Raw genomic sequence first — 26,029 nt, 5'->3', positions numbered from 1 at the left:
TTTTCATTATGTATGAATAATAGAGCACATATATTGAGGTTTCATAGATGTAATTTTGTTAAATGTACATCGTGGTAGATTTAAAAATGAGGGATTTATTTTGTCATTCATAAAGTTGTAATACAGTCCGGAGTAACTATTTGTTAAAAGATAGCATCTACTTAACCTCCTTATTTATTTCTTTTAGGAGAAGGTTAGGTCCACAATAAATACATGAAGAAATAAGTAGACAGGGGAATTTATCTTGGAAATAAGATCCCTGTCATGGTTTTGAAATGTTAAATGCATGAAGACCCGTCAAAGAGATATACGGACATGATATTTTTTTACAGTGCATTTGGAAGTATTTAGTTATGTTTGTCATTCTCTAGTACCAGTAAGCAATGATCAAGTGCTACAGTAATTTCATAGTCGGTCTGTGTTGAGTGGTGTAAATATAGTTTCTCTACTCATACATTCTATAAATATATTAATTGGCAATTTTAATATTAATGAAGCACTTAAGATATTTTATATGGCATTTCTTAAATATTTAGCAGTTTTTACTTTTGCATTTAAAATATAATGTTATGAAAATATTACTACATATAACAAATGAAGAGAGATTTTTATAGAAGGTAATTTCATAATTCGATTCTTAAGAATTTGTGAAACCTGAATGATTAATTTGTTAAAGTAATCCACATTTGCCTCAAAATGAGAAAATTAATTAATTGGAGTTTGGATTTTTTTTTCCCTACCCTTATGGGACTAAGAAAATTTGTAAAATTTTAGTTAAAAGCGTTTATGTAAAGAGTATACTCTTTATATCTCCTTATTTATATCATAATTTAAAACGCAGATATTATAAGCTTATTTTTAAAATTGTATTAACTTGCTAAAAGTGTAGACCAACTTATGATAGTCAAATCAAGCTTCCATAGTCTGTCTTTTTTGTGGCATTGTGCTTATCAGCTTATTAAAATATTTTAATTTTGAATATTGGGTTTTAATTTGCTTTTATTTGACTGTTCATTATCCTGAATTAATTAGCTGGACACTACTTTATTAGTCACAGGGATTGCTTTAAACTAAATTGTATTAGAAGTAAAAAGTAAATTTTAGTGGTGATTTCCTGAATGCAAGTGAAAAGGGACAGAAGCTCGACCAGAGAAAGTATTAAAGTTTTTTCGTTGATGGTTCATATTGCCTGGATTATTAAAGGTATTCAGAGATCTTTAACTGGGAACTGTGGGGCTGAAGTATTTTCTGACGTGAGCATTGATTTGTTATTTTCAGTTTTCATCCCATACAGGAAATAATTGAGGTTTCTTTTTCTCAAAGGCATACTTTATGAAAAGTTGTATTTATAATCTTATTTTTATTCTTATCAAAGGGGACTTTTTATGTACCCGTGTGGTAACCCGGAAGGACACCTTGTTAAAAAGGAGACGCCCCTGGAGTGCGCCTCTCCTCCGAGGGAGCAGCGTGGTGTGTGCCGTCGCGGGCGGGCCGGGCGCTGAGTGCCGCCCGGCCCCAGCTGCCTCCGCCTGGCAGAGAGCAGGGGTGTCTGAGTAGTTTAGTACGGACAGCTTTTCATTTAGCCTTTGCTCTGACAGCCCGTGCCCTGGATAAGTGGTGTAGGCCTGTACAGGTGAAATCTATTCTCACATTTGCCTCAGGGGTGACTGGACTGTAACAGAATTTTTCAAACCCGTTGGGCCCAACCGCAAAGCAGAGAATAAATGGCTGAAGTGCCAGGCCTGGACAGAAAAATCAATGCCTGGTTATACAGACATGACAGACCAGGCCCGCAGTTCTCCTCGCGACACCCTGCACTCGCCACACTGCAGGGCTGGAGCGGCACCTGTCTGGGCCCGAGGTGCTCCCGTGAGGGTAATATTTGCATCCTTTTCTCTCCACTCCATGCAGGAAATTTACATGCCGCCTGTGTGATAGAAGTTTCACAGAGAAGTGGGCCCTGAACAACCACATGAAACTCCACACGGGGGAGAAGCCATTCAAGTGTACCTGGCCTACCTGCCATTACTCCTTCCTCACGGCCTCCGCCATGAAGGACCACTACAGGACGCACACAGGTGTGCCATCCGCCTGGGCCCAGTGGTGGTGGTAGTGGGGGGTGGTCGTCTCAGCAGCAGTCCGTAGAAAGGAATCCCTGTTTGAAGAGTTTAAGATTGTGGTAATTACATGTTAAAAGGCATCATTTCTTCGTGTTTTGATGATGCTCAGCGTAATTTTTAAGTGACATTTTAATATTTGTGTGTGTGTGCGTGTGTGCACACGGGCATGTGTTCACATAAAATAAGTTTCATATTTCGAAGCTGATTTATGTTGTGTGTGGGTACATATATATGTATGTGTTTAAACATATCTTTTTAGGTGTGATCATTATAGAAGATCATTTGAGGAGATTAAATTTTCATAGAGAACTTGTCTTATATTTGTTACTGATATGGACTCAGTGCCATAATGTTTCTGAACATTATTGAATCTTGGTTTTTATGTACCACTTGAAATTTTTAAAATCAATTTAATATTTCTTTTAAGAGAATACTATCAGATCCAAGAGTTTTTGAAATTACTACAAAGAGACTAAACTGAATTTAGCTAGTATAAATTTTTTAGATAATTGAAAAAGTACAAATTCACATACATTTTACATCAAAACATTTAGTGGACTGTTTGGAATTTAAACCAACTGATAGTAAAAGCAGCACACAGAATACATCTGTGCTAGGCATGGTCCTGAGACCTCTCAGTTTGGACCTTCATGAATATATTTCTCCTACCTGCCCTGTGGTTCTATTCAATGTATATGACATGCTTTTCATTATCTAAGGACAGAGGGCCCCTAAACTCCTTACAAGTGTGTAGTCGAGTGCTTGCCTTATCTCACTGTGGCGAGATTACTGAGAGCTATTTGGTGTTTTGTGGTCTTCTTCCTCTTTACAGCTCTCAGAAAGTATTTTGTTTCAAGGAAAAAATAAATTTTAATCAGCATTCCCAAATGTTCTTCTGATTGCCAAGAATCCTGTATTATTGTTAGAAATTATAGGTTAAAAGTTCTTCTGAAGCAGTTTGTGGGAAACCCAGGCCTCCTTAGCTTCCTTGACAAGGGCGTTGACGATTTAAGGTCTCCAGCCTGCCCTGAAAGATCACTTATATCGAACAGCAGATGAAAAGCCAGTGCAGATGTAATTTATCGTCGGCGTTTCCTTCTAAAGAATAATTGTGGAGACTTGGCTGGATCAATAATATGGATTTTTGTTGTTAGGTCTTGTAGTCTGCACCATAATGAGAGATAGGGGACAGTGGCTGTTTTCTAATAGAAAATAAAGGATTGGTTTCCGTGTCTTTCTACATTTGAAAGCAAAATGGCACACTTGAAACTAATTCAAGTTGTTAAGAAAAGTCTCCTATTATATCTCTGCTATCATATAAATATGGCATGTTAAGTGAACCCCCTTTTTATTGAGTATATTACATTTAGTTTTTTCTTAAAATTTTTTTTCTTGAAAAATACTCAGTTGTCCACTATCCAACCCTAACTCCCCCTACCCCCTTGGAAAAAAAAAAAAAAAAAAAAGGGCAAGTGAAAATTGAATTTAGAGTGACAAACAAATCAAGCCACCAAGGTAAATATGACATACAATACATTGCAGACTTAACATCCTAGATAAAAATCCTGCACATCAAAAAATCAAGGTCACTAATATATCTAGAACCAAATCACATGGAAAATTGATAATTTTGTCTTTGTGCCTATACATATCTTAAAATAGGAAAGGGAATAAAACTTAGTATATACATGCAGCACATATACCTGTAAAATGTAAATTTCATTAGGATTTGTCTGTCTGTTAATGTTTATATCTTACAAGAAAGATACAGATTGCGAAGAAGTTCATAAACGAGGGAAAGGAATCATAGTCTGCTTGAGTCCAGAAATAGTAAGAATACTCTTTGCTCATCAGGTATTTTGCTGGCTGGGTAGCATAGCACCAATCTCTTCTCCGCCACACACCACCAGATGCATAGGTGTGTGTGATCTTGTGTGTGCGTGTGTGGACCACAGTACACACATTTCCGCACACTCGAAGGGGTTCATGCCCACAAAGCTGTGGTGATGAATAAATTGTAGAGAAGAATTTTGTCTCAACACAGAATAGTATGTTAATATTAATGAGCAAATCATCTTTTGGGATTTTAAAAAAAGTCTACTTTCAGTGTTATTTAATTGATAATACAGCGAGTTAGAAAGATTTATATTTCAAATTGATTAAATAATTAAATGAGTGATTGTAATTAAACTTTATTCTTCGCAGCCCATCTACTCTATTCTTTTTTTCTGTATTGATATAATGATGCCAAGGAATGAACTTAACCCCAAAATAGGAGAGTAAAGATAGGAAAAATACTTAAATTCAGCTTTATTTTATAAATGATAATAATGAGCATTTTAACGTACCATTGGGAAATAAGATTAAACATAATTTGGTTAAAACTCTCTTTATTAATATATGTTCATTTAAATTAGACAAGCTAGTATTGCTCTCAGGTAAAGGGAAGACTTTCTGATTACGGTAGTTACTCTGCCTTCCTATATTTACTATTTTTTCTAACCTTAAAAAGCCAATTACCATTTCCACAACACCTCAAGCTAAATTTCTGTTGTGATACACCTAAACATTTTAGAACAAAGCAGGCTGACGTGGGCAAAAACCCTTGAAAGACTTGTTGCATTAAACATTCACATGAGTAAAGTAGATAAAGATAAAATGATTTGTTTTATTTTTGAAAAGTATTTTATAATTTCACTGACTCTCTCCAAGGTGTTAGCATTTTTTAGCAGTTTTTTTTGTTTGTTTTTTGTTTTTAATTTTATTTATTTATTTATTTATTTATTTTTGGCTGTGTTGGGTCTCTATTTCTGTGCGAGGGCTTTCTCTAGTTGCGGCAAGCGAGGGCCACTCTTCATCGCGGTGCGCGGGCCTCTCACTATCGCGGCCTCTCTTGTTGCGGAGCACAGGCTCCAGACGCGCAGGCTCAGTAGTTGTGGCTCACGGGCCTAGTTGCTCCGCGGCATGTGGGATCTTCCCAGACCAGGGCTCCGAACCCCTGTCCCCTGCATTGGCAGGCAGATTCTCAACCACTGCGCCACCAGGGAAGCCCGGTGTTAGCATTTTTATTCTCCTTTTCTCTTCTTTGGGAGCCTTACGGGATAAACTGCCTAGGTGCCAGCACTTATTGCCCAAATATGCTGTAGAATAGAGAGAGATTGCATTTATAAACTGTAGGGCAGAATGTTAGCTTGTGTAAAAATGTTTTTAAAAATGAGCATTTAAACATTTTTAACAAAGTCTGCCAAATCTGACTCTAATTGTTGCAGCGTTTTCCAGTCAAGAGTTATCACTAAAGATGAATAATAGGAGTTTTTATACAATTTCTTTAGCAATCCCTAGACTTCCTTTTTTGTGCCATGAAAGTTTGAGGAACATAAACAGCACTGAATTGAGTAATGTAGATTTTATTGTTACTTGGGATCTTCAGTATATTCAATGAAACTGTTTAATTCATATTGTTAAGTAGGAAGTTATTAAAGAAGATGCTGATAGAATCAGATAAAACCGATTCAATATCCTTCAGTTGTTAGAAAATTCAGTATGTTTTATTTAAGCAGAAGCATGTATACTGTATATTAACAGTTCCAAGCAATCTTTAGTCAGCTCAGAAAGTCCAGATGTATGGGAATTGTAAAAAATCAGGATATGCATAAAAACTGTTCAAGTGCATAAAGCAGCCCCATCTGGAAGACATCTACCAGAAATGAAGTTGTACAAAACCATTCCATTGATAATAAAGCTAATTTTTATGGGTCTGACAAGTATGTAATTATGTTCAGTGGTGCTTTTCAGATTTTATCACAGTCAATAAACCGCAGTGGTAATTTCATTCCCATTTGACATATTTACATGGAAACATTTGATTGGAGGAATTAGTAACCCTGAAAGCCTTGATAGATATGTTTTAATGATCTGTGACCTCCGCAGTCCCTCATCTGTTTATTGTTGCAACAGGCGAGAAGTCGTTCCTGTGTGACCTGTGTGGCTTTGCTGGCGGGACCCGGCACGCCCTCACCAAGCACCGCAGGCAGCATACAGGTCAGTCCTGCCGCCTGGCCCTCGGCCTGCCGCTCAGGAGGCAGCCAGCCCAGGGGGGCCCCCCGCATTCGTTCTTGGCCCTGGATTGCCTGTCTTTCCGGTTTTTGTAAACTCTGTGTACTTGAGGGTCTACGGAAAATTGTGCTTGAATAATACAAGATTTTAATTCGTCTGCTTTTACGTATTTATAAAGTAAGCCTGCTGCATGTCTTATGGATCAGGTGTCCTGTAAAGTCGTGTCAAGCAGGGGGAGAACAGGGTCTGGCCTCTGGTGTACAGACACACCAGCTGCTTCTCTGCGGCAGAGCCCTGCCTTGGGGGTGGTCCGTGAGCTGGGGTGAAGCTGGGGGGCCCGCCTTCCTCTCAGTCAGTCCCTCCCCGTCTGCTTTCCTGCTCACGCCACCTTTTAGCTGCTTCTCACCTGCTTACCAACAGCCCTGCCTTCCCATCTTTGTCTCAGCCTCTGGAACCACCTGACTCTCTAGCCAACAATCCCTCTGCGAGTTGGAACCAAGTAGGTGTGGTTGTAGCTCAATGCAGCTTCAGGTATTTTTGCGATTAAGAATGGAAAGCAGTCGGGACTTCCCTGGCGGTCCAGTGGTTAAGACTTCGCCTTCCAATGCAGGGGGTGCGGGTTCAATCCCTGGTCGGGGAGCTAAGATCCCACATGCCTCACAGCCAAAAAACCAAAACATAAAACAGAAGCAATATTGTAACAGATTCAATAAAGACTTTAAAAATGGTCCACATTAAAAAAAAAAAAAAAAGAATGGAAAGCAGTGAAGAGGCAAGTTAAGCAGATAAGGACATTGAAGAGAATCCTTTTTTTTTTCATGATGGGCATTCTTGGTGATTCAACAAAATAAACTAGATACCTTGGTTAGGAACACATAAGAATGAAAAGTTTTAAACATCTATTAAAGTTGGTTACCTATTGATATGCTGTAATAGGTCCTATAAGTAATTAACTTCTGAATTATATATTCCTGGGACAGTGCTGATTTTTGGTGATGTTCCTCGTAACTATTAATAGAACCACTTTTTACCCTAAAAAGTGTTCTAGTTTAGATAATAAATCATATGGTAACAGAATTTGTAACTCATTGTTAGACTTTTACTTGGGTTCCATGAGAATAGTTGAGTTTGGCAGTTATACTCAAAATGGCATAAATGGAAAATACATGAAATATGTTGTTTATGGTACATTTTGATTCTTGATATGCTATATTTAGCGCTTAGCTACAAGGAGCTTTAATGCCCATTATGGTATTTATAAGATCAGTGAAAATTAATGCTAGCCATTCCTTTTGGATCTTAAGTTTATATGATTCAAATTTCTATATGGGATAAGGATTATTATTGAGTCAAGAAATATCCAATGTTAATATAATGTTGAAAACTCAAACTTGGTAAACATAAAACTCTATTTTAAGTTTGTAGTAGCAACCTGTGGTCACATTTTTTTTTAATCCAGTGATTTACAGTTTCGGTGTAAGAGATGGCAGAAGAGCCCAGTGGATGGTGGTCATCCTTGGCTACTATGTTGGACAGGTTGGGAATATGTGTGGTAAAGTGTGTTCATGTGGGGTTTTCTGATTCTTCATGTTTCAGTTTATTGATGCCCCAACTGTTGCCATGCAGATGGTGTTGCCCTGGCGTGGCCCTGGGCGTCAGCAGACTCCCCGGTGCCGCCGTTGGCAGCGTGGCCGTGCTCCCTCTTCCCGCTGCCGAGGGGCCGGTCATGCTGTGATCACAGGCGTTTACAGGTGATCGATCATGAACCTGCATTGAGCAGGCACAACTTTATATTTTATGTCAGGTCCAGAAGCTCCTTATTACTTTGCTATTAACTTTATACCATATAGGACAATGTCTCACAGACAGAGGCGTCTGTCTTTTTGGCATTTATCTGCCTCTGTGGCACAAATCAAACATGATTCTTTAATACCAAAGTCAGTTCAAACAGCTTAGCCAAACAGTACTAAGCCAAACAGCTTAGTACAACTCAGTCTAGGCCCTTAGCTTTTATGCTGGATTTATAATATTTAAGCAACACAGAACTTTTTTTTTTTTCAAGGCCAGATTTGTTTGGCTCATCTGAAATCTGTGTTTTTCTGATGTATTCCTCTTTGACATGGTTTACCTTTCTACTACAGAGTGCCCACCCAAACTGCAATCAGCTTGGAAAGGGATAGGTATCAAAAGTGTTCCAAATGGCGTAAATAATTCCCCACTGCAATTACAGACTGTCTAGGGGGCTGACACAAAACATCTTCCACTCCAAGATTTACTTTTATCTGGTAAAAGGGTCACCTGTCAGAGACCCTTGATTCAAGGGCACAGGAGCAAATCCTCACATGTAGTTGAAGAGCCTTGGCCGGCTTAATGACCACCAGCTCGCCCAAAGGAATGCGGTGCGAGCTTCCAGGAGAAGGGCTTGGCCCGTCTGACAGATTGTTGACACACAAAGGGCACCTCTCTCTGTCCATAAGCCATGCCGGTGCTGGTGTCCCTCCTCCGGCTTCCTTTTACTCTTCTGTCATGGGGACCTCAGGTGCAGAATATTCCTCAGTGGTTATTTTCGCCAAGATTACCGCTTGAAAAGGAAAGTATGAAGGACACAATTTAAACTACTGTATACTCTTACGTGAGGGAAACAGGCAGAAAGGAAATTTCGTCAGCAGGATATATGCAGGCAGCCCTGCTGACCTACAGATAGCATTATTCAAGAGTAGTTAATATCTCACTCATAGGTTTATTCATCCTTCTGGCTTTAGAATGACAAAGAATTCAGAAGGACTGTTCCCAATGCACCAAATCAGTTTGATCACTCCATCAAAAATTTTTCCTTAGTAAGTGTGTACACCTCCTCACGTAGCACCTATCTCATTTCATGCAGTTAACAAATATTAGGAAACTGAAATTCTTGTTTAGCATTTTTAAGATTTTCTTTCAAATTTTACAATCTAGAAGTTATTTATATATCGATTTATTTTGCTATGTATTGAGACTAACAAACAAGAGCTACTTCTGTATTTCTGAAGTGTATTTTCCTGAAGAAATTACCTGAAATTTCCTGAAGAAATGATCGTTTCTGGATAAAAAAGAGATACCAATGAACATATTCAAACAATAGTATTGAACATGTAACAGAATTGAGTTACAAATTAACTATTATGCACAGATTGAATAAACTGTAGTCTGTGTAAGTTGACACAGAGTTCTTTTCCATCAAGAGCCCAGGCATGCTTGAGCTTTCCTTTACTTAGTGGTTGTAGCTTAGTATGTAGCGTACTTTGGTAGCATCATATTTTTTCTCTGTCAGCCTATAGATTTTTCACAATTTCTTAAGACTACATAGTTTAATCTGTTGTGTTGTCAAGTTAAGCATGAAATGACAATTGATAGTTTATTGCAATACAATGTCAGCTTGACATGAACTTCAAATTATTAGAGTTATAGAGAATCTAAATGACATTATTCTTTAAAAGTGTTTTTTTTAAGTTTAAATTGTGTCACATAAAAATGCCATAAAAGTTTAAATGAAATAAGATTGATACATTTACCATGTTTTTTAAGTGTTTATGTTAAACGTTCTCACCAAGAAAATTAACCTTGAGGAGCTTGGATGACCTTTTATTTATACCACTGACTCAGACAATGACTCCGTAATGTTACCCCTCTAGACTCCTGCCAGATCCATGAAAAATGGATAGATTAACGATGTCTACCAAGGCTAATAGAATAAACCAGTTAGCAGTGAGTCTGATGCCAACATACTTTCAAACACTTTGTTTGAATGGAATAAGGAGACGTCAGAATATATTTGTGAATTTGCTTAACGAAAAAAATCTTTAAATTGTTTGACCCCTTAGATTCGTGATATTAAAAGTGGAAGATTCAAGCTACCTAATTTGAAGTCTTAGTATATAGTTTCAATAGTCATGTCAGTATTGTATTGGCATAAAGATTTCCAGATAGATCAAGGGAGCAGAATAGACTCATGCATATATTTGTCCATTGTTTTTGACCAAGGAACAACCTTTAGAGATAGATTTAACAGAGGATGTGCAAAACCTCTTCATTGGAAACTTTAAAATATTGCCAAGAGAAATTAAAGAAGACCTAAATAGAGCGATATCCCATGTTCATGGATTGGAAGACTCAGTGTTGTTAAGATTTTATTTCCTCTCACATTGATCATTTCAAATCCCTCAAGCTTTTTTTTTAAAAGAAATTGACAAGCTGATTTTAAAATTCATATAGAAATGCAACAGTGAAATATCAAACAACTTTGAGAAAGACGAACAAACTTGACTTATACAACCTGACTTCATGACTTATTAGAAAGCTTCAATAATCAAGTCATTCTGGTGTTTTCATCAAGGTAAACAAATACATCAGTGGAATGGAATAGAGATTACAAAACAACCCACACCTACATGGTCAACTGAGCTTTGACAGAAGAGCAAAGACAGTTTAATCTTTTTAATACATAATGCTGGAACAATTGGCTATCCATATGCAATCAAAATAAACTTTGATCCATATATCATGTCATATACAAAAATGAACTCAATCTAAATATAAAACTTAAAACTATATAAATTCTAAAAGAAAATTTAGGGGAAAAACCTTTGTGATCATGGATTATCAAAGATTTCTTAGATACCAGCACATCAAAAGCCTGATTCATAAATGAAAAGAATCATAACTTGAAAAATTATAAATGGAGAACTTGAAAACTTTGTAAATTATTAACTTTTCTTCAAAAGACACTGTGAAGAGAATGAAAAGACAAACCACAGACTGGAAAGAATATGTATATATCATAACTCTTATAAAGGATTTGTATCTGTAATATATAAAGTGCTCTCAGAACACAGTTTTAAGAAACCAACCAACTAAAAAAGGGTCAAAATATTTGAACAGGTACTTCACCAAAGAATATAAATGCATGGCACATAAGCACATGAAACTGTCCTCAAATCATCATTAGAGAAATTCAGGTTTAAAGCACTAAGCACACTGAATGTTGGTGATGATTTGGAGCAATGGGAACTCTGAAGCACAACTAGTAGGAATATAAAATGGTCAAACCACTTTGGAAAACAGTTTGGCAGTTTCTTACAAAGTGATGTGTCTACCTACCATATCAGTGGATACACGTGACATTCACGTAATGAATACTACTCTACAACTCAGCAGTAAAAATAAAGTATTTACACCTGGAGCAACGGGAGTGACGCACAAAATAAAGCTGAGAGAAAGAGGCCAGACAGAAGAGAAGTACATACTGCTTGTTTCCATGTGTTGTACATTTCTAGAAAGTACTAACTAATACATAGCGACAGAAAGCAATGAACGTTTGCTTGGGGATGGAACGAGCAGAAGAAAGACAGGGCACAGGGACCCCTCTGTGATGGTGCTTATGTTCGTTACTTTGATCGTGGTGAGAGCTCCATTCTGCCTCCTGTGTCAGGTCTAGACAGGTGATGTCAAGTCACTGAAGTAATTAATATGAGTGTTTTCATCCAGGTGAGTGCTTCCCTTTGTGTTTCTGTTTTCCATGTGAACTATTCTTTGACATCGGTGTACAGTTAAGATACTCTTAAATGAATTTAATGAGCAATTCAGTCTTTATAATGAATGAGGAAGTTTTCAGATATGCTTGTGTATGAAGGTTTATATGTTTCTATGACATAGAATATTCCTGTGTCAAGTGTGAAGAGATTGCGCGATTTTATTTTAACTCTATGCAATTCGAAGATCATGTCTTATCCCTCAAATAAAAGCAAAACCTGCCATCATCGTGAAAGTTATTTTTTTGTATAAGTCAGTTCAGTACAACTGAGCTGTCTATAGCAATTTAAGTGACCTGACCAGCGGTTTAGAAACTGAGAACAAAGAGTTATTTAGGCTGACCCTGGGTGACCACTTGGTTGTGGTGTAGTATATGGGAAATGGCTAAAAGAGACAAAAACCCCTCTCAACTCCAAGATTTTTACTCTGCTTTGTATACGGTCTTCTTTTTACAAGAATAAGTCAAATGTTCCCTGGTAGGATCTGTTAAATGATACCTCTATGTCAAGTTCGCTAACTTTGTGAAGCCATTAATTATTTTATGTATATTATAGGTTTTTACTTTGTTATTGGTTATGAGCTCTTGATGAGAACCATTTGTGTGCTGCTTCTTTTATCTTTGTGAGAGTAGTTTGCAGTTCCCAGTGTTTCGGCAGTCCTGTCCCCATAATGATGAAGCACTGGTTATTGGGCACCCTCGTAAGTGTCTTACCTATGCCTTGTCTGCTTTAATCCTCACAATTATCTCCATGTTTGGTGTATTATCCTCATGATCTTGTTTAGGGGTTTACCAGGTAGGGAGTGAAATACGGCAAAACCTGGATTGGGATTGAAGTCCTTCTGGTTTTTTCTAACTGCTGCCCTGGGCTGCAATGACAGATAAAATGCCATCAGATGAGATGTGTCTGCATTCAGTAAATATTACTGCAGTTATGGGCAAGGCCATATAAACAGGCTTAGAGAATGTAGGACAAATTTCTAAATGTTCTGATTTTCAGGGCAGACATAGTTTTGTTGCTAGCTGAGTAGATGTAATTTTAAACCAAGATATTTCATCCCTCATTTTCTATATGTTAGTATACTTATAAAACTATTACAAAAACATGCGAAATAAGTAACAAGTGGAGTTACATATGTAAAATTAATCCATCCTATGTGTAAAATTTCTCAGGAAAAATGTCTCTTGACAAGAGTATTTCTGTATATCACAACTGTTTTGAGGAAGAGGTGTGCGGCTTTCTCTAGTTCACAGGTAATGTGAGCTGTACACGTATCATTTTAAGTTGCCTGGTAACCATATTAAAAAAAGGAAAAAGTAATAGGTGAAATTATTTTTTATAAATAGATAATTCAAACAAATACATACAAATTATTATCATTTCAACATGAAGTCAATATAACATTATTACCAATATTTTATTCCCCCCCCCGCCCCCAGGACTTTGAAATTTGGTGTGTATTTTGCACTTCCAGCACATCTCAATACAGAGGCCAAATATTTTAATCTGTAATTCATGATCTGTATTTAGGTTTGATAAAATTCACATGTCAAAAAGTAGATTCTCATTCCCAAGCTGTTCTAGACTTAAACATTTTTTCAACAGGTGAATTCAGTATCAGTTTTTAAATTTACATCAATTACAATTAAATCATCCCATCTCAGGTGCTCACCAGCCAGTGCAGCTAGTGGAGTTAAAAACCAGTCAGACCTGATTTCTTTGAGTTTGTGTGTGAAGGAGAGAAAGGTATTGATCAGAGGGCTGTGAGTCCTGGGCAGGTCCTTGAACCAGCACAGGGTTGAGCTGTATGTGCAGAGATCAGGTGTATCTACACAGGGGAGATGGAACTTACAGGGCTGTTAAATATTATTTCAAATGTTTCTTTGAGGCCTCTTTACCTTTTACTCAACTTAGTGAATTATAATTTCTCTTTACTTCTGACACTTTTTAAATTGGTGTCAATTTATCACTTGGTTTTATTTTTTTCCTTCATATTTAACTTTAAGATTTTAATAAGTTTTACACTGTGTATTCAAAGTATATCTTTGTTACATACTTTTCCATGGTTTTAACCTCACTAAGATTTTTATAATGGCCCTAATCTGACAGAGTTTGTTAAATGACTCAAAATACAGTGCTAAACCAAAGCTGATATTTGTTTTTATCTGGATGAGTGCTTCACTGTATGTTTCTATTTAGATTAGATAATTTAGAATCCTGTTTGTATAAGTTACATGTGAACTGCATAATGTATATCTTGCTTCTGTTCTCATAGAGAAATAAAAATCAATGGTATCTTCTAACTTTCTCTGTGAATATTCAAATATCCTAAGTATGTGTAGTCTTAAAATTTCATGGAAATGAGTGTCTTTTTAATTGTTAATAACAGATTAAGCCCTTCATTTCCAATATTTGTAATTATTCATCTACAACTCTTTTTGATATATTTCAGGAGAAAAACCTTTTAAATGTGATGAGTGTAACTTTGCCTCCACGACCCAATCTCATCTGACGCGGCATAAGCGGGTACACACAGGAGAGAAGCCCTACAGGTGCCCCTGGTGTGACTACAGGTAACGATCCATTATGAAGCAAGTGGAATCAAGTGGGTCATCATGGTGGGTGAAAATCCTGTTAAACTCACCATAAACGAATTGTGTTTTGGATTAACGTGAATTAGCATGATTTAAAGCATGATTCATATATTAAGAGTGGGAGTTTATTACACCACCTAATTTTGGTGACTGTTTTTAAAAATGTAAAATACTTTTCCATTTTTTACAATCTTAACATTTAGGTTTTTTTTTTTTTTTTGGCTGTGTTGGGTCTTCGTTGCTGCACACGGGCTTTCTCTAGTTGTGGAGAGCGGGGGCTACTCTTCGTTGTGGTGCGTGTGCTTCTCATTTCGGTGGCTTCTCTTGTTGCAGAGCACGGGCTCTAGGCGTGCAGGTTTCAGTAGTTGCAGCACGTGGGCTCAGTAGTTGTGGCGCACGGCTTAGTTGCTCCGAGGCATGTGGGATCTTCCCGGGCCAGGGCTCGAACCTGTGTCCCCTGCATTGGCAGGCGGATTCTTAACCACTGCGCCACCAGGGAAGTCCCACATTTAGGTTTTATAATCCATTGGTACACTTGACTTTCAAGTGATTGTAAGGAACCATCCAATTAATCAGTTATTCAACGCATATGGCATCTCATCTACTATGAGTGAGGCACTCATTTAGACAATGAAGATAATGTAAGAAATGCTTCCTGCCTTTAAGGATATTGTAGCATAATGGGTGACTTGTAATGGTAATGTTAGTAAATATTTGTAGTACACATATCAGTGGTATTTAAAAACGCCAGGGGAGTGCAAAGAGAAGGAACAAGATCAGTCCTGCTAGAGGGGAAAGCCTGTCAGCCATGGCTTAAAAGATGGGTAGCTTTCAGTCACGTGTGTGTTCTGTGAGGATGCAGGGAGGTGATGGTACAGCGTGGCATTTCTGTGCTGAGAGCATGTTGGAGGTCATGAGTGCTCCGTCCACTCGCGGAGGCCACAGCGGCTAAGTGACATCTGCCAGGTTGCAGAGTGACTTCACGGAGGTTGCAAAGCACAGGGGCAGAGAAGCAGGAGTGGTGAATGATCCTGTTTTACTCTGTGACAAGGTCCGCGTATCCCGGGCCAGGTGGAAAATGAAAGGCGGCTGTAGGTTGCGGCTGGATCACACTCTGTGGGGGGCCTGTGAGCATTGAGTTCAGAGCTCACTGTGGTCTGTGAGACACCATGGGATGCGCAGGCAGCTGAGGGACATCTTCTTAGGGCCTTGATCAGCCCAACTGTGGGGCTGTAGGTCTCATGGGCCCTGTTGTGCATGAAGATGTGGAAACATTGAGGGTAGTTCTTCAGTGCAGTCTGCCTTTGTTACATATCAGAATATATACCTTAAACCTGAAGCCTTCATTAAAAAATAGATTTTTGTATTCCTGTGGATATAGCCTGTGCGTTCAGTAAATATATTGCCATAATCTCTATTATTATCTTCATTATTGCATTAAGTTTTATGTTGAAGGTCATCTAATGGTACAGACATATTACGGGTATATTTCATTCATCAATTATTCATTCATTCCACATTTTCTCAGTTCTGTCTTTGCCTAACACTAGATTGGTGTTTCTTTGAGATTTAATAAAATGGTGATCCAATTAGAGGTAGACATAGAAATTCTAAGGAGCTGATAATACGAATTCTTTAAAAGACAAACGTTATTGAATGCTCTTTTTCCTTATTAGAGGTCATACTGCAAAACACAGGGAAACAATTAGAAATTTATAAAAATGTCCCTTAATTATCACTCTTAGCTGTGAGGATTATATCCTTTCAGTCTGTACTTTATGCCTGTTTTGAATCATTGTTTTTTTTGGTGGTTTCTTTCATTATAAATTTTATTTTTCACACTTAACAAATTGTATAACCACCTTATGTCATTAATCCTGTGTAACTGTGGTTTTCAAACTATAATTTTTAAGTTGTAGAACTGTTACTTCAAACAGGATCTTGTACAGACCCCATGTATAAAATAAGTAAAAGTGGTATCTACCAGTTACAGATTTCAGAGTTACAGTCTGTAAGTCACTTATTATAACACTAACGAATATCATATAAGACTGTTTGACAAGCAAAAAGTTTTCAAATGAGGGGAGTTCTTGCTAACAGTTGCTGTTGGATTAGCCGTGGTGTCCAGTTTATGACTTTGCAGGGAGCGCTCGGCAGGGGCGGGTAGTCAGGAGCTCAGGCTCTTGAGGCTCGCTCACTGCAGCCGTTCAGCCTCTTCCTCATTTATGAAAGACAAGTGATTTGGGTACGAACTTCAGGAACACTGCTGACGTACGGTGAGGAACACACTAGATCACTTATCCAGAGCCTGGCTGTGCACATCAGCCCTTGTTCTCATTCTCATCTCAGGTTAGGACTTCAGATGGTTGTAGGTTTTACTTGACCTGACAAACCTCAAGATACTGTTCAGTGAGGTAATGCAAGAGTTTCAGTGCCTTGAAGGTCTTTAGTGTCTGAAAATTATAATACATGCCATGATGGATTTTTTTTTACAGTTTTTGAAGTTGTTAAAAGAAAAATACGAAAATCAATTGTTAGATAATTACTGAAATACCTTAGAGTTTCAAAAGGCCTAGTTTGAAAACCACTCTTTTCTTCAATATAATTTTAATACTTGCATGGCCTCAAGTTAGATTGATAGACAATAATAACTTTATTAAATTTGTAGACATTTATGCCATTTTCAGGTTTTTACTCCAAAAATACTTTTACCTAAATGTCTGTGTATGTCCATGATTTTTTTGGAAGAAATTCATAGAAATATGACTTAAGGCTATTAATAGTACTACTACAAAGATTGGGATGTGAATTTTGTTTGGCTGATCAGTACTGTGTTTTGGTACACTCACGTCTCTGTATGCATGAACATATTTCTAAGTATTTCAGGTTTTCTGGGCTTGAAATTGTATTATACTTTTGCGAAGGTCGAGGTCGTGTTACTTGTCCCCTATCCAAGTTATCACCTTGAAGTAGCATCACGTCCATTGAGCAGTGCGTTGGATCCAGCTGGATCCCGTCCGTATCAGACCTCTGTGAGGCACTGTCGTGAAAAGGAGCTGGTGTTTTCTAAGACTGTTGTCACTCTCCTATGAAGTAATACTCAGGATGTTTACATCTAGTGATTGCTATCAAATTTCCTGTTGAAATGCTTAAAGTCCTTGATAAAAGGGTGATTTTATCTTTATTTAAGCCTTTTTAATAATTTGAATATTATTGAAAGTAAATAGTTTGAACACTTTCTGTTCACGGGACAGTTTTATCATTCTGCGTATATACAAGGTTGGGTTTGCTTTTACTAATGAACAAAAGACAAGTTAACTTGACCAGGAGTATGAAAAACTTCCAAATATATGAACACTCCTAAAGTTAGTGACTATGAATGAAATGTAGAATTTTCAATGGATTCCTTCGTTTTCTTGTTGAGGAGAATAAGATTTTTAAATGAGCAGATAGTTAAGTTCATAAAGATTGTTTTGGTTGCATAGCGTGGGAAGAACAAAATGCTTACCGTATCTACCTTACAACAACAAAGTATCTTCTTTCACAAGATAAAGAAATTGGAGTAGGTATGATTTCTGTAGAATAAAAGTATGTATAAGATGATCACATATTTCCTGAGAAGATATGGTCGTATTTGTCTTATCAGTATCTTTCCATAATATTTTATTGCTTAAAATATTTAAATACATTTTTCATATTGAGGTTTTTGTCTGCTTAATATAAATAGATAAACATTATTCCTGTAGAATATTCCTATTGTTGTCATTATTAACACTTATTTGCAGGTAAATTACCATCATTAGAAACTGAAGTATTATTTAAATTTCATTTGAAAATATATTTTTCATTTTATAAATTGAACATTAGTGGAGAAATTTTAGTAGTTATAATTATTCATGAAAAATGTGAATATAGATTTGTTTACAAAAGAATTTTATAATTGGTCTTTTGAACCTGGGGCTATTTTTCAAGTTTGCATTATTAATTTAGGCAGTGACATCTCATTCTGTTTAGATGTAAACGTGTACCCTTTTCCTAAGCTTTTACTGTCTAAGATATCCAAAATTCTAATCCACTATAGATCAGCATATTCCATCATTGCTCCAAAACTTTTTCACTATTAATTAGTATTCATTATAATTTCGAAGCATAAATTTAGATAGCACGCTGTCCTACCATATTATGTATGCAGCAAATTCTTTAGATTTTCTTCTACCTTAACATGGAAACAATCTAACATTTTTCTATACTTTTATTTTTTTGTTGTGTTTTAATTGTCACTTCTCTATTAAGGAGAGAAATAGAAAAAACTTTAATATGTTATAGTAAGTACCCTTTCTAATCATGTAAATCCTTATTTCCCCATGGAGTTTATTAATATCAAGCTGTACTCCGTTCCACTGATGACACTGGCTTTCACATGAGATTAGATGACTTGCACTAAAGTTGGCTGCAATTGGGCTTTCTTTTACGTGAAACTCACCTTCTCATTGGCTTCCATTTTTTAAGGTTAATAAATGCATATTAAACAGTAAACCACTGATAGGTCATGAAAAGTAACACAAAATTCTACCTGCAGTATTAAAAATATTAAGGATAATCTTATGTGACACTTTAAATGTCATTTAGTAAATCAAGGAAAACTAAACTTCAGGCCCGAGTCTGCAGTTTGATTATTTATTTGCTGCGTCCCTATCATTGGCCTTGGAGCCCCTTCGTTGCTCCTTAAGACTGAGAATTTTGCTTAACTGCATAATTGCCTTAGCACTGCCAGTGTTACACACGCTCTTTTAAAAAGTTGTCTTTACTGTTCTACTTCTCATTTTATTCACTATTTTTTTTTTATTATTTGAAATGATAACTCCAGTTAGAAATACGACATATCATAGAGCTGAGGAATAAAATTTATCAATCCTGCCTCATATTAAAGATTTACCCCCATTGTTCTGCTGAACTTGGAAATACACTCCGATTCTTCTCCTTACTCGATGGTTTACTTAGCTCTTGGCCAGTGTATTCCATAGAACCATTAACGCACTAGGTTTTGATCTCAAGAAGAGTTTTCATTCCTTTTAGATGAGGGGAGGCTAAGAATATTTGATTTACCCTTTGACCCAAGTAGTGGAGTCTCAACAAAAAAATGTACTTTTTGTGATATTCCCCAACGTCTCTTTGATTACTCTTCTAAATATTTTGTTTAGTATTTCTTATAATCAAATTTGGTAAGTTTTTACACATGTGACTAGACTAGGTAAAATTTAGTGTTTGTCACAAGCATTTGAAATATGTGTGTGTGTGTGTATCCTAGAAAATTTTTGTCAAAGAATACTTTTAATTTAATTGAATTCTGTCTTAACTTTACATGATGCCGGAAGCATTTTTAGGATAGTTTTAAGATGTAATGATGAAAAAATTATAATAAATCTTTATTTCCCTTTAAAGTTTGTATTAATTTCTCAAATACGTATTTCTATAAAGTGTCTCAGTTACGAAAACTTTTTCAGGTCTTAGATAATAGTATGCCTTTTTACATAATTTTGCTCTATAAACATTTTATGTTTATCGGGCTTTACTAAATAATAAGGCACTAAGGCCTCAGTATACGATGGGATCATTGTTCTGTCTTCCATTGTTTCAGCAGCATCCTGACTTGGGGACTGACTCTGCGGGGGATCGTTTCCTCCCTGTGGATGATCTCCCCTGAGGGTTCCCATTTCCCTTTGGCTTCCTGTGCATGTTCACAGGTTGTAGCAGGAGAAGCAATTGATGGATCAAACTTGGGTTCGCCCTGAATAATAAGGAGAAAAAATAGATTTTGTCTTTGTAGCAGAACATCACATATACTGAGAGAGAAGTGAAATTATACACACCAAAATGAACAGCACACATTTCTTTTTCTGAAGAATCAAAGGTAGCATTTATTTCTTTTGGGTGATCTTGACGTTCTTGAAGAGTAATGACACTACATCAAAATAATCAAATGAAAGTGTCTAATATTAATTTATATTTGAAGCAGTTTGATCGATGCCACAAGCCTAGTTATATCAGAACGAAATTTAAATTCAAAACTTTTTGTCAGTGAAGTAAGCCAGACAGAGAAAGCCTAATGTTGCATGACATCACTTATGTGTGGAATCTTAAAAAAGCGAAAACAACAACAAAAACAACAACCAAACAGTCATACTCATAGAAACAGAGAGCAGAAAAGTAGTTGCCAGGGAGTGGGGGAAACAGGGAGAGGTTGGTAAAAGGATACAAACTTTCAGTTGTAAGAGGAATAAGGTCTGAAGAGCTAATGTACTACATGGTGACTATCACTGATGAACTGTTTTGAATACTTGAAATTAGCTAAGAGAGTAGAACTTAAATATTCTCACCCAAAAATAAACAAATAAAACGTACCAGTCAATATTATTTCATTAATATCACGTCTGTTCGTTATCTGTTTATATTCTACTCTATTTTAACTGCTAATCCAGTTAATGGAATAAAAAGCAGATGTCCTAGGCTGAAAGGTTAGTTTGAAAGCCTGGAAGCCCAGTTACTTTGCAAACTTTTCTTGGGATAATGATGATTGCAGGGCTTTGCTCCGTTTGTGGTCGGTTTCCTCTGGGAGGCGGATGTGTCTGTTGAACCTATGTTTGTAGTACTTGTCCTGGTCGATGGCCCCTTCCTGCTTGCTACCCTCACACAGTTCAGCGAGCCACAGGTAGGTGTCAGTATCGTGGCTGGTTTGTGGAACCGTGTTTGGTCATTGGCTGCATAAATATTGCTTAAGAAGATTTTCCTAGCAGGTGTCAAGATGGTACTTTATGGGGTTGTACTGTCTTTCACGTGGAGTAGATGTTTCTGGTAAGTTTCCATGGGATCTTTTGAGGGGTTCCCTAACAAAAAACGTAATTGTATTTTCAGGTTTTTCTATCCAGTGATGAAAGTTGTACTGTATGTAAGTGTATTTTTTATTCCTAACGTTCATGTTTCAGCAGAAATTGAATTGTTTCTGAACAAATATCTCCTAATTTTCTCTGATCATTTAATTAGTGAATTTCAAAAAAAAAAAAAAATTCAGTAATTCTAATTGTGGTTTTGATTTAGTTTTGTATTTTCTATAACGTATATGTCTAATGTTATGTTTATTTGTAGCATATTTTACTCATACTTTTCTTCTCTTCCCTGAGACACCCAAGCACATAGACTTTTAAAAATTTTTGTTTACGCCTATGTGCTAATATAGCGCAGTATTTATGTCAGACCTTTAGTTACTGTTGGTAAATTTTCATCTAACAAAACTTGGTTAAGTAAAAAAAAAAAAAAGATCTGTAGGCTTGAAAACAAATAGATTCCATAGCATTAAAAATTAGATATTGGTTCATATGTCTTTAAAAGGGAGAAAAATCTAAGATAATTTGTTTATGACTATAAGTAAATTGTTTGTTGATGTAGCTGAAATCGTCACTGAGATCACAGATTAATTAAAAGAGCCGTTCTGAACACAAAGTGACCATACATTCCCTTTGCTATCTCTTAAAGTAGAATCTAGATAAACATGTTTATTTAACCTGCTGTTGTTGAGTCCCAAATCCAGTCATTATAAAAGGACCAGCACTATCTTTGGGGATGGTCTTTCTACAAGGAATTACTATGGACAGTCCCTTGGGTGCTAGTTAGATATATCTGTATATATTGTGGTAGAAAGAAAGGCCTTAGAGATGAAAAAAATAGAAAATTTTTGTGGGCAATAGTCTCTTGCATAATAAGTTATTCCTCAGACACTAGAGCTATTATCACACAACAAAACACTTTACTATGTAACTATCTATATCTCCCAGCATTAGAGGCCCATACAGTGTGTAGCTTATTAGGAAAACTCTGTAATCACCAGGATTATCTGGAACAACAGTCAATGGAGCATCAGGCACACCCTTCTGGTCATATGGTTGAATTTCACAAGGTCAGATGTGGGGTTGAGAGAAATAATAATACCTTTGAAGTGTATAAAAGTTTGACCACCTGTCATTAGTTCAGTGAGAATGCTAAGATCTTAGTTATTTCATTTTGTTTTTGGATCCTTTGTTTCAGTATGTTCTGAAGTATTGCCTCTCTGGGGCCTGTAGAAAACTGGAAGAAGGAAGGAGAAGGAGAGAAAAACTTGGAATGTTTAGGTAGTGGGGACCCAGTGGTCTGTATGAGGCAGCTTCTCTATCAGTGTGCCTTCTAGACCTCAGACCCCTTCAGTGGAATAAGATGCTGCCTTCCTGGTAGCACCTGTGTTTGTTTTGACTTTAGGTTAAGAATGTTTGTAAAAACAAGATTACATCTTTTCTCACTTTCACATCTTTATTTTCTTAATTAAGGGAATGTAGCACAAACCCTTTGTTGGCTTTTTCCTATTTATGAGAAGTACTGTGCTTGTGAGAAGTTGTATAACAAGAAGTACTCCCGAATATTTTCCTTTTTTGGAAAATGGTGTTCTGCCTTTCCTTCCTGCATAGTGAGCTGTACTTAAATAAACCAGAATCTGTTATTCAGTAACATAATATGCATAATATGTAATGTGATACTTTTCCCTACAGGGAATTTTAACCTAATATTAACCTTCCTCTTACCCCTTAAACTTTAGTTCCTTACTCTTAATTCTTTTGGTTTGCATCTTGCTAAACAACCCTACTCTCTCATTTTGTATCTTTTATATCACTTGTGACACTGTTTGGGGATCTCTGACTATTTAACTTTTGAATCATGTTGATTAACTGAACTCGGTCATATCTTTCCTGATTGTTTTGGGTTTTTTTCATCTTAAATTATAACTTTTAAGAAATACATGAAATGTCATAAAACAAATTAGAATTTTCCCATACAGAGAAAATGTGGTAAACTTTTAGTGCTTATGCTTAACTAAATCAGTTAATCTCTTGGATTGAATTATTTGAGGTAAAAAGTGGTTGACACTTAAATTTGAGAAATTTGTTTTGTTCTAAAAACCTCAGATAGCTTTAATTTTAATTAAAAGTAAGATTCTGTCCCACTTTCCACTCCCAAATTATAGTTTTCATTTGATTTTAAGTTATCTTCTCATGTCAGCAAGCCTGGATTGTAGGGCATATGGGATTATGTGGTGAAGGGGGGCAAGAAGTCCTGTGAGCAAGCCTGGGTTGTAGGGCATATGGGATTATGTGGTGAAGGGGGGCAAGAAGTCCTGTGGGCCATTTAGTCCTTGCCAGGTAGTTTGAGTTTTACCCCAAAGGCAGTGCGTAGCCAGTGGAGGATTTTAAGGAGGGAACTGACATATTCATATTTTGCTTTGCAGTGATCACTGATGCAGTGCAAATGAAGCGGCAGAGAGGGACACAGCAGGAGTTGGGAGAGCATTTAAAGGACAATTGCAAAGGTGCAGGCAGAAATAAGTGACTAATCCTAAACTAACACAGTAGCCACGATGGATGTAGAGAGAGGCTGATTCCAGTGCTTGTTAGGAGGTAGAATGAATGAACACGGTGACCAAATGGATGAATTTGGGGACAGGGTGACAGAAAGATGCATGCCATCCTTTAGATGCCTAGGCTAGGGCTGCTGAGTGAGCGGCGGTGCCATTCACCAGGTCCTCACTCCCGGAGGAGAGATCCCTTTAGCAAAATGATGATGTGTGTGGGTTGGATGCACTGACTTTGAAATGCCCATGGACATCTACATGGAAACGTGCCAGTAAATGTGTAGGTCAGTACTGGTGTATGTGGAACTTGAAAGCATTGATGCGATTGGCATTTCCCTTGGAAAATGCGGAAAACAGAAAAGCAGAGGGGCAAAGAGCAAGTGTCAGAGAGACTGAGAAGTAGCCTCTAGAAATGGAAGGGACCTCCAGGCAGCAGGCAGGCAGCACTCAGGGCAGTGCACCCGCCTCAGCCACCCAGACAGCACGGGTTCTCTGGGGAAGCCCAGTCCTAGCGCAGGGGTAGGAGCAGAAAGCACGTGAAGGGTCAGAGGTAAAGACGTGGTGAGGATACTTGTTAGCTGGTCTTGAAAGGAGTGTCTTGAAGGCTGCTTCCTGAAAACGTTTGGGGAGTTGGGATAGCTGCATGCGCAGAGAGCTGGATGCACATTGTATTTGTGTGTTTGTTTTCATCTGTTTGCTTAAGATTGCTTTTAAAATTTTACTAAAATGCTTACAAGCGGAGGTGAAAGAGCCAGCTGAAATAATGAAGTTGAACAGTGCCTTTACCTAAGGGCTCAGATGGTGCATGTCAGGTAGGGTTTTGTGACGCATCAGGGGCGCTGATAACGATTTTGAAGAATCAGCAGTGCCTCCCTGTTCCCACCTGGGGACCTCTCGAGATGGAGAGCTGCAGCTTCAAACCTCTGAATCTTTACCCTCCCACAGTTTGGGAATACTGCGTAGCACCAACTTTTACCTTTGTTGTGTTCAAAGTTTTGAATCAGAGAACATAGAGACTGTGTAATGGGACTGTTGTGCCCTCCCTACATACACATTCAAACAGTGGAACTTTATTTGCTTTCTATGAGGAATTTACTTCCACAAAATATTGTATTACTTTAGCTGTTATACGTAATTCAAAAATTTGCTTGGCACTAGCAAACAATTCAGGGCAATCATTTAACAAACAAACACTCATCTTAAATGTAATCTTTTAAAGTGTGACATCTTTTCTATGACTTATTCTAAACAATTTTTGCTGATGTCTTAGGGTTTTTCTAAGATCAGTAAATCTCATGGGCCCCTCTAGTGACATCATAAGCCAGTGGAAACTCACAGACGTTTATTGTGATGACACCTGACCCCCATATATATTTACAACCCTTGCTGTTTGTTTTACCTACCTTTCATTTGCGTGACTGCTTCCAAATAATTACAGGTATGATATAACTCTTTTACCAATCACAGCTTTAATTATACTTCTTATGTCCATTTGTACTAAAACTTCCGTTTCACTGTTTTAGATTGACCCCTGCCTTCTTCAAATTGCCATATTTCTAGAAACATATACTCTACTGGAATGGTCCTACCAAGAGAAACGTTAATAATAAGGACCATGTGGGTATTGGAGTTTGTGTATAGTATGAAAAGAGAAAGCAAATATATCACTCCTTAGGGTGAGGTAGGGTACATGATTTGTTTTCATGACTTAAGGTATATTATAACTGCTGAGTGTTGGTGTCAGTTGTACTAAACCACTAAAAAGTGGAAATAAGTCATATATATTGCCCCACAGGTTGATATATGCTTTTCTTTTGCATTCACTAGCATTTTGTATGGATTTCCTTTGATTCTATTGGAATTTTTGCTGCTTTGTTTCATTATAAATTATGGTTACCACAAGACGGTATGGCTGCCTCTCAGATTTTGGTTTTAGCTTGTCTCTCAACTTTAAAAATGAAAAGCACATTTCCCTTTGCAAATTGAGATAGTTCTGTACATCTCGTAACAAATTTTTGGCACCATTTCCATGAGTTCAAATCAAGGTAGTAGAAATACTCACCACAGCGCCCCTGAGGTAGGTTCATTTTAGCATTGGCTGCAAGGTGTTATTGAAACAGTTGGGGCAGCTTCCTTTCTCTCTCTGCTAACACAGCTTTCTTAAGGAAGAAGGCTCTCAAAGACGCCACCTAGGAATGGCAGTGAATAAGTGTGTCATTGGAAATGTACCCTCAGACTCAAGGAGCTATGTGCCTGGGAAAT

At 37.2% G+C, this 26,029-nt stretch overlaps 1 protein-coding gene across 2 annotated transcripts in view; it reads left to right on the top strand.

Moving 5' to 3' along the window:
• Positions 1–26,029, top strand: part of ZNF407 (zinc finger protein 407) — a 415,743-nt gene that overhangs the window by 231,615 nt on the left and 158,099 nt on the right. The window contains exons 5-7 of one of the 2 annotated variants that reach the window (XM_061169917.1): positions 1,912–2,078; positions 6,078–6,161; positions 14,196–14,316. In XM_061169917.1, the coding sequence (XP_061025900.1) occupies positions 1,912–2,078; positions 6,078–6,161; positions 14,196–14,316 (372 nt within the window). The remainder of the gene's footprint in view (positions 1–1,911; positions 2,079–6,077; positions 6,162–14,195; positions 14,317–26,029) is intronic. The other variant, XM_061169918.1, reaches the window with a different exon arrangement.

The sequence above is a fragment of the Eubalaena glacialis genome, chromosome 15, assembly GCF_028564815.1.
Source record: "Eubalaena glacialis isolate mEubGla1 chromosome 15, mEubGla1.1.hap2.+ XY, whole genome shotgun sequence".
Lineage (NCBI taxonomy): Eukaryota > Metazoa > Chordata > Mammalia > Artiodactyla > Balaenidae > Eubalaena > Eubalaena glacialis.
This window is presented reverse-complemented; position numbering and strand designations above follow the sequence as displayed.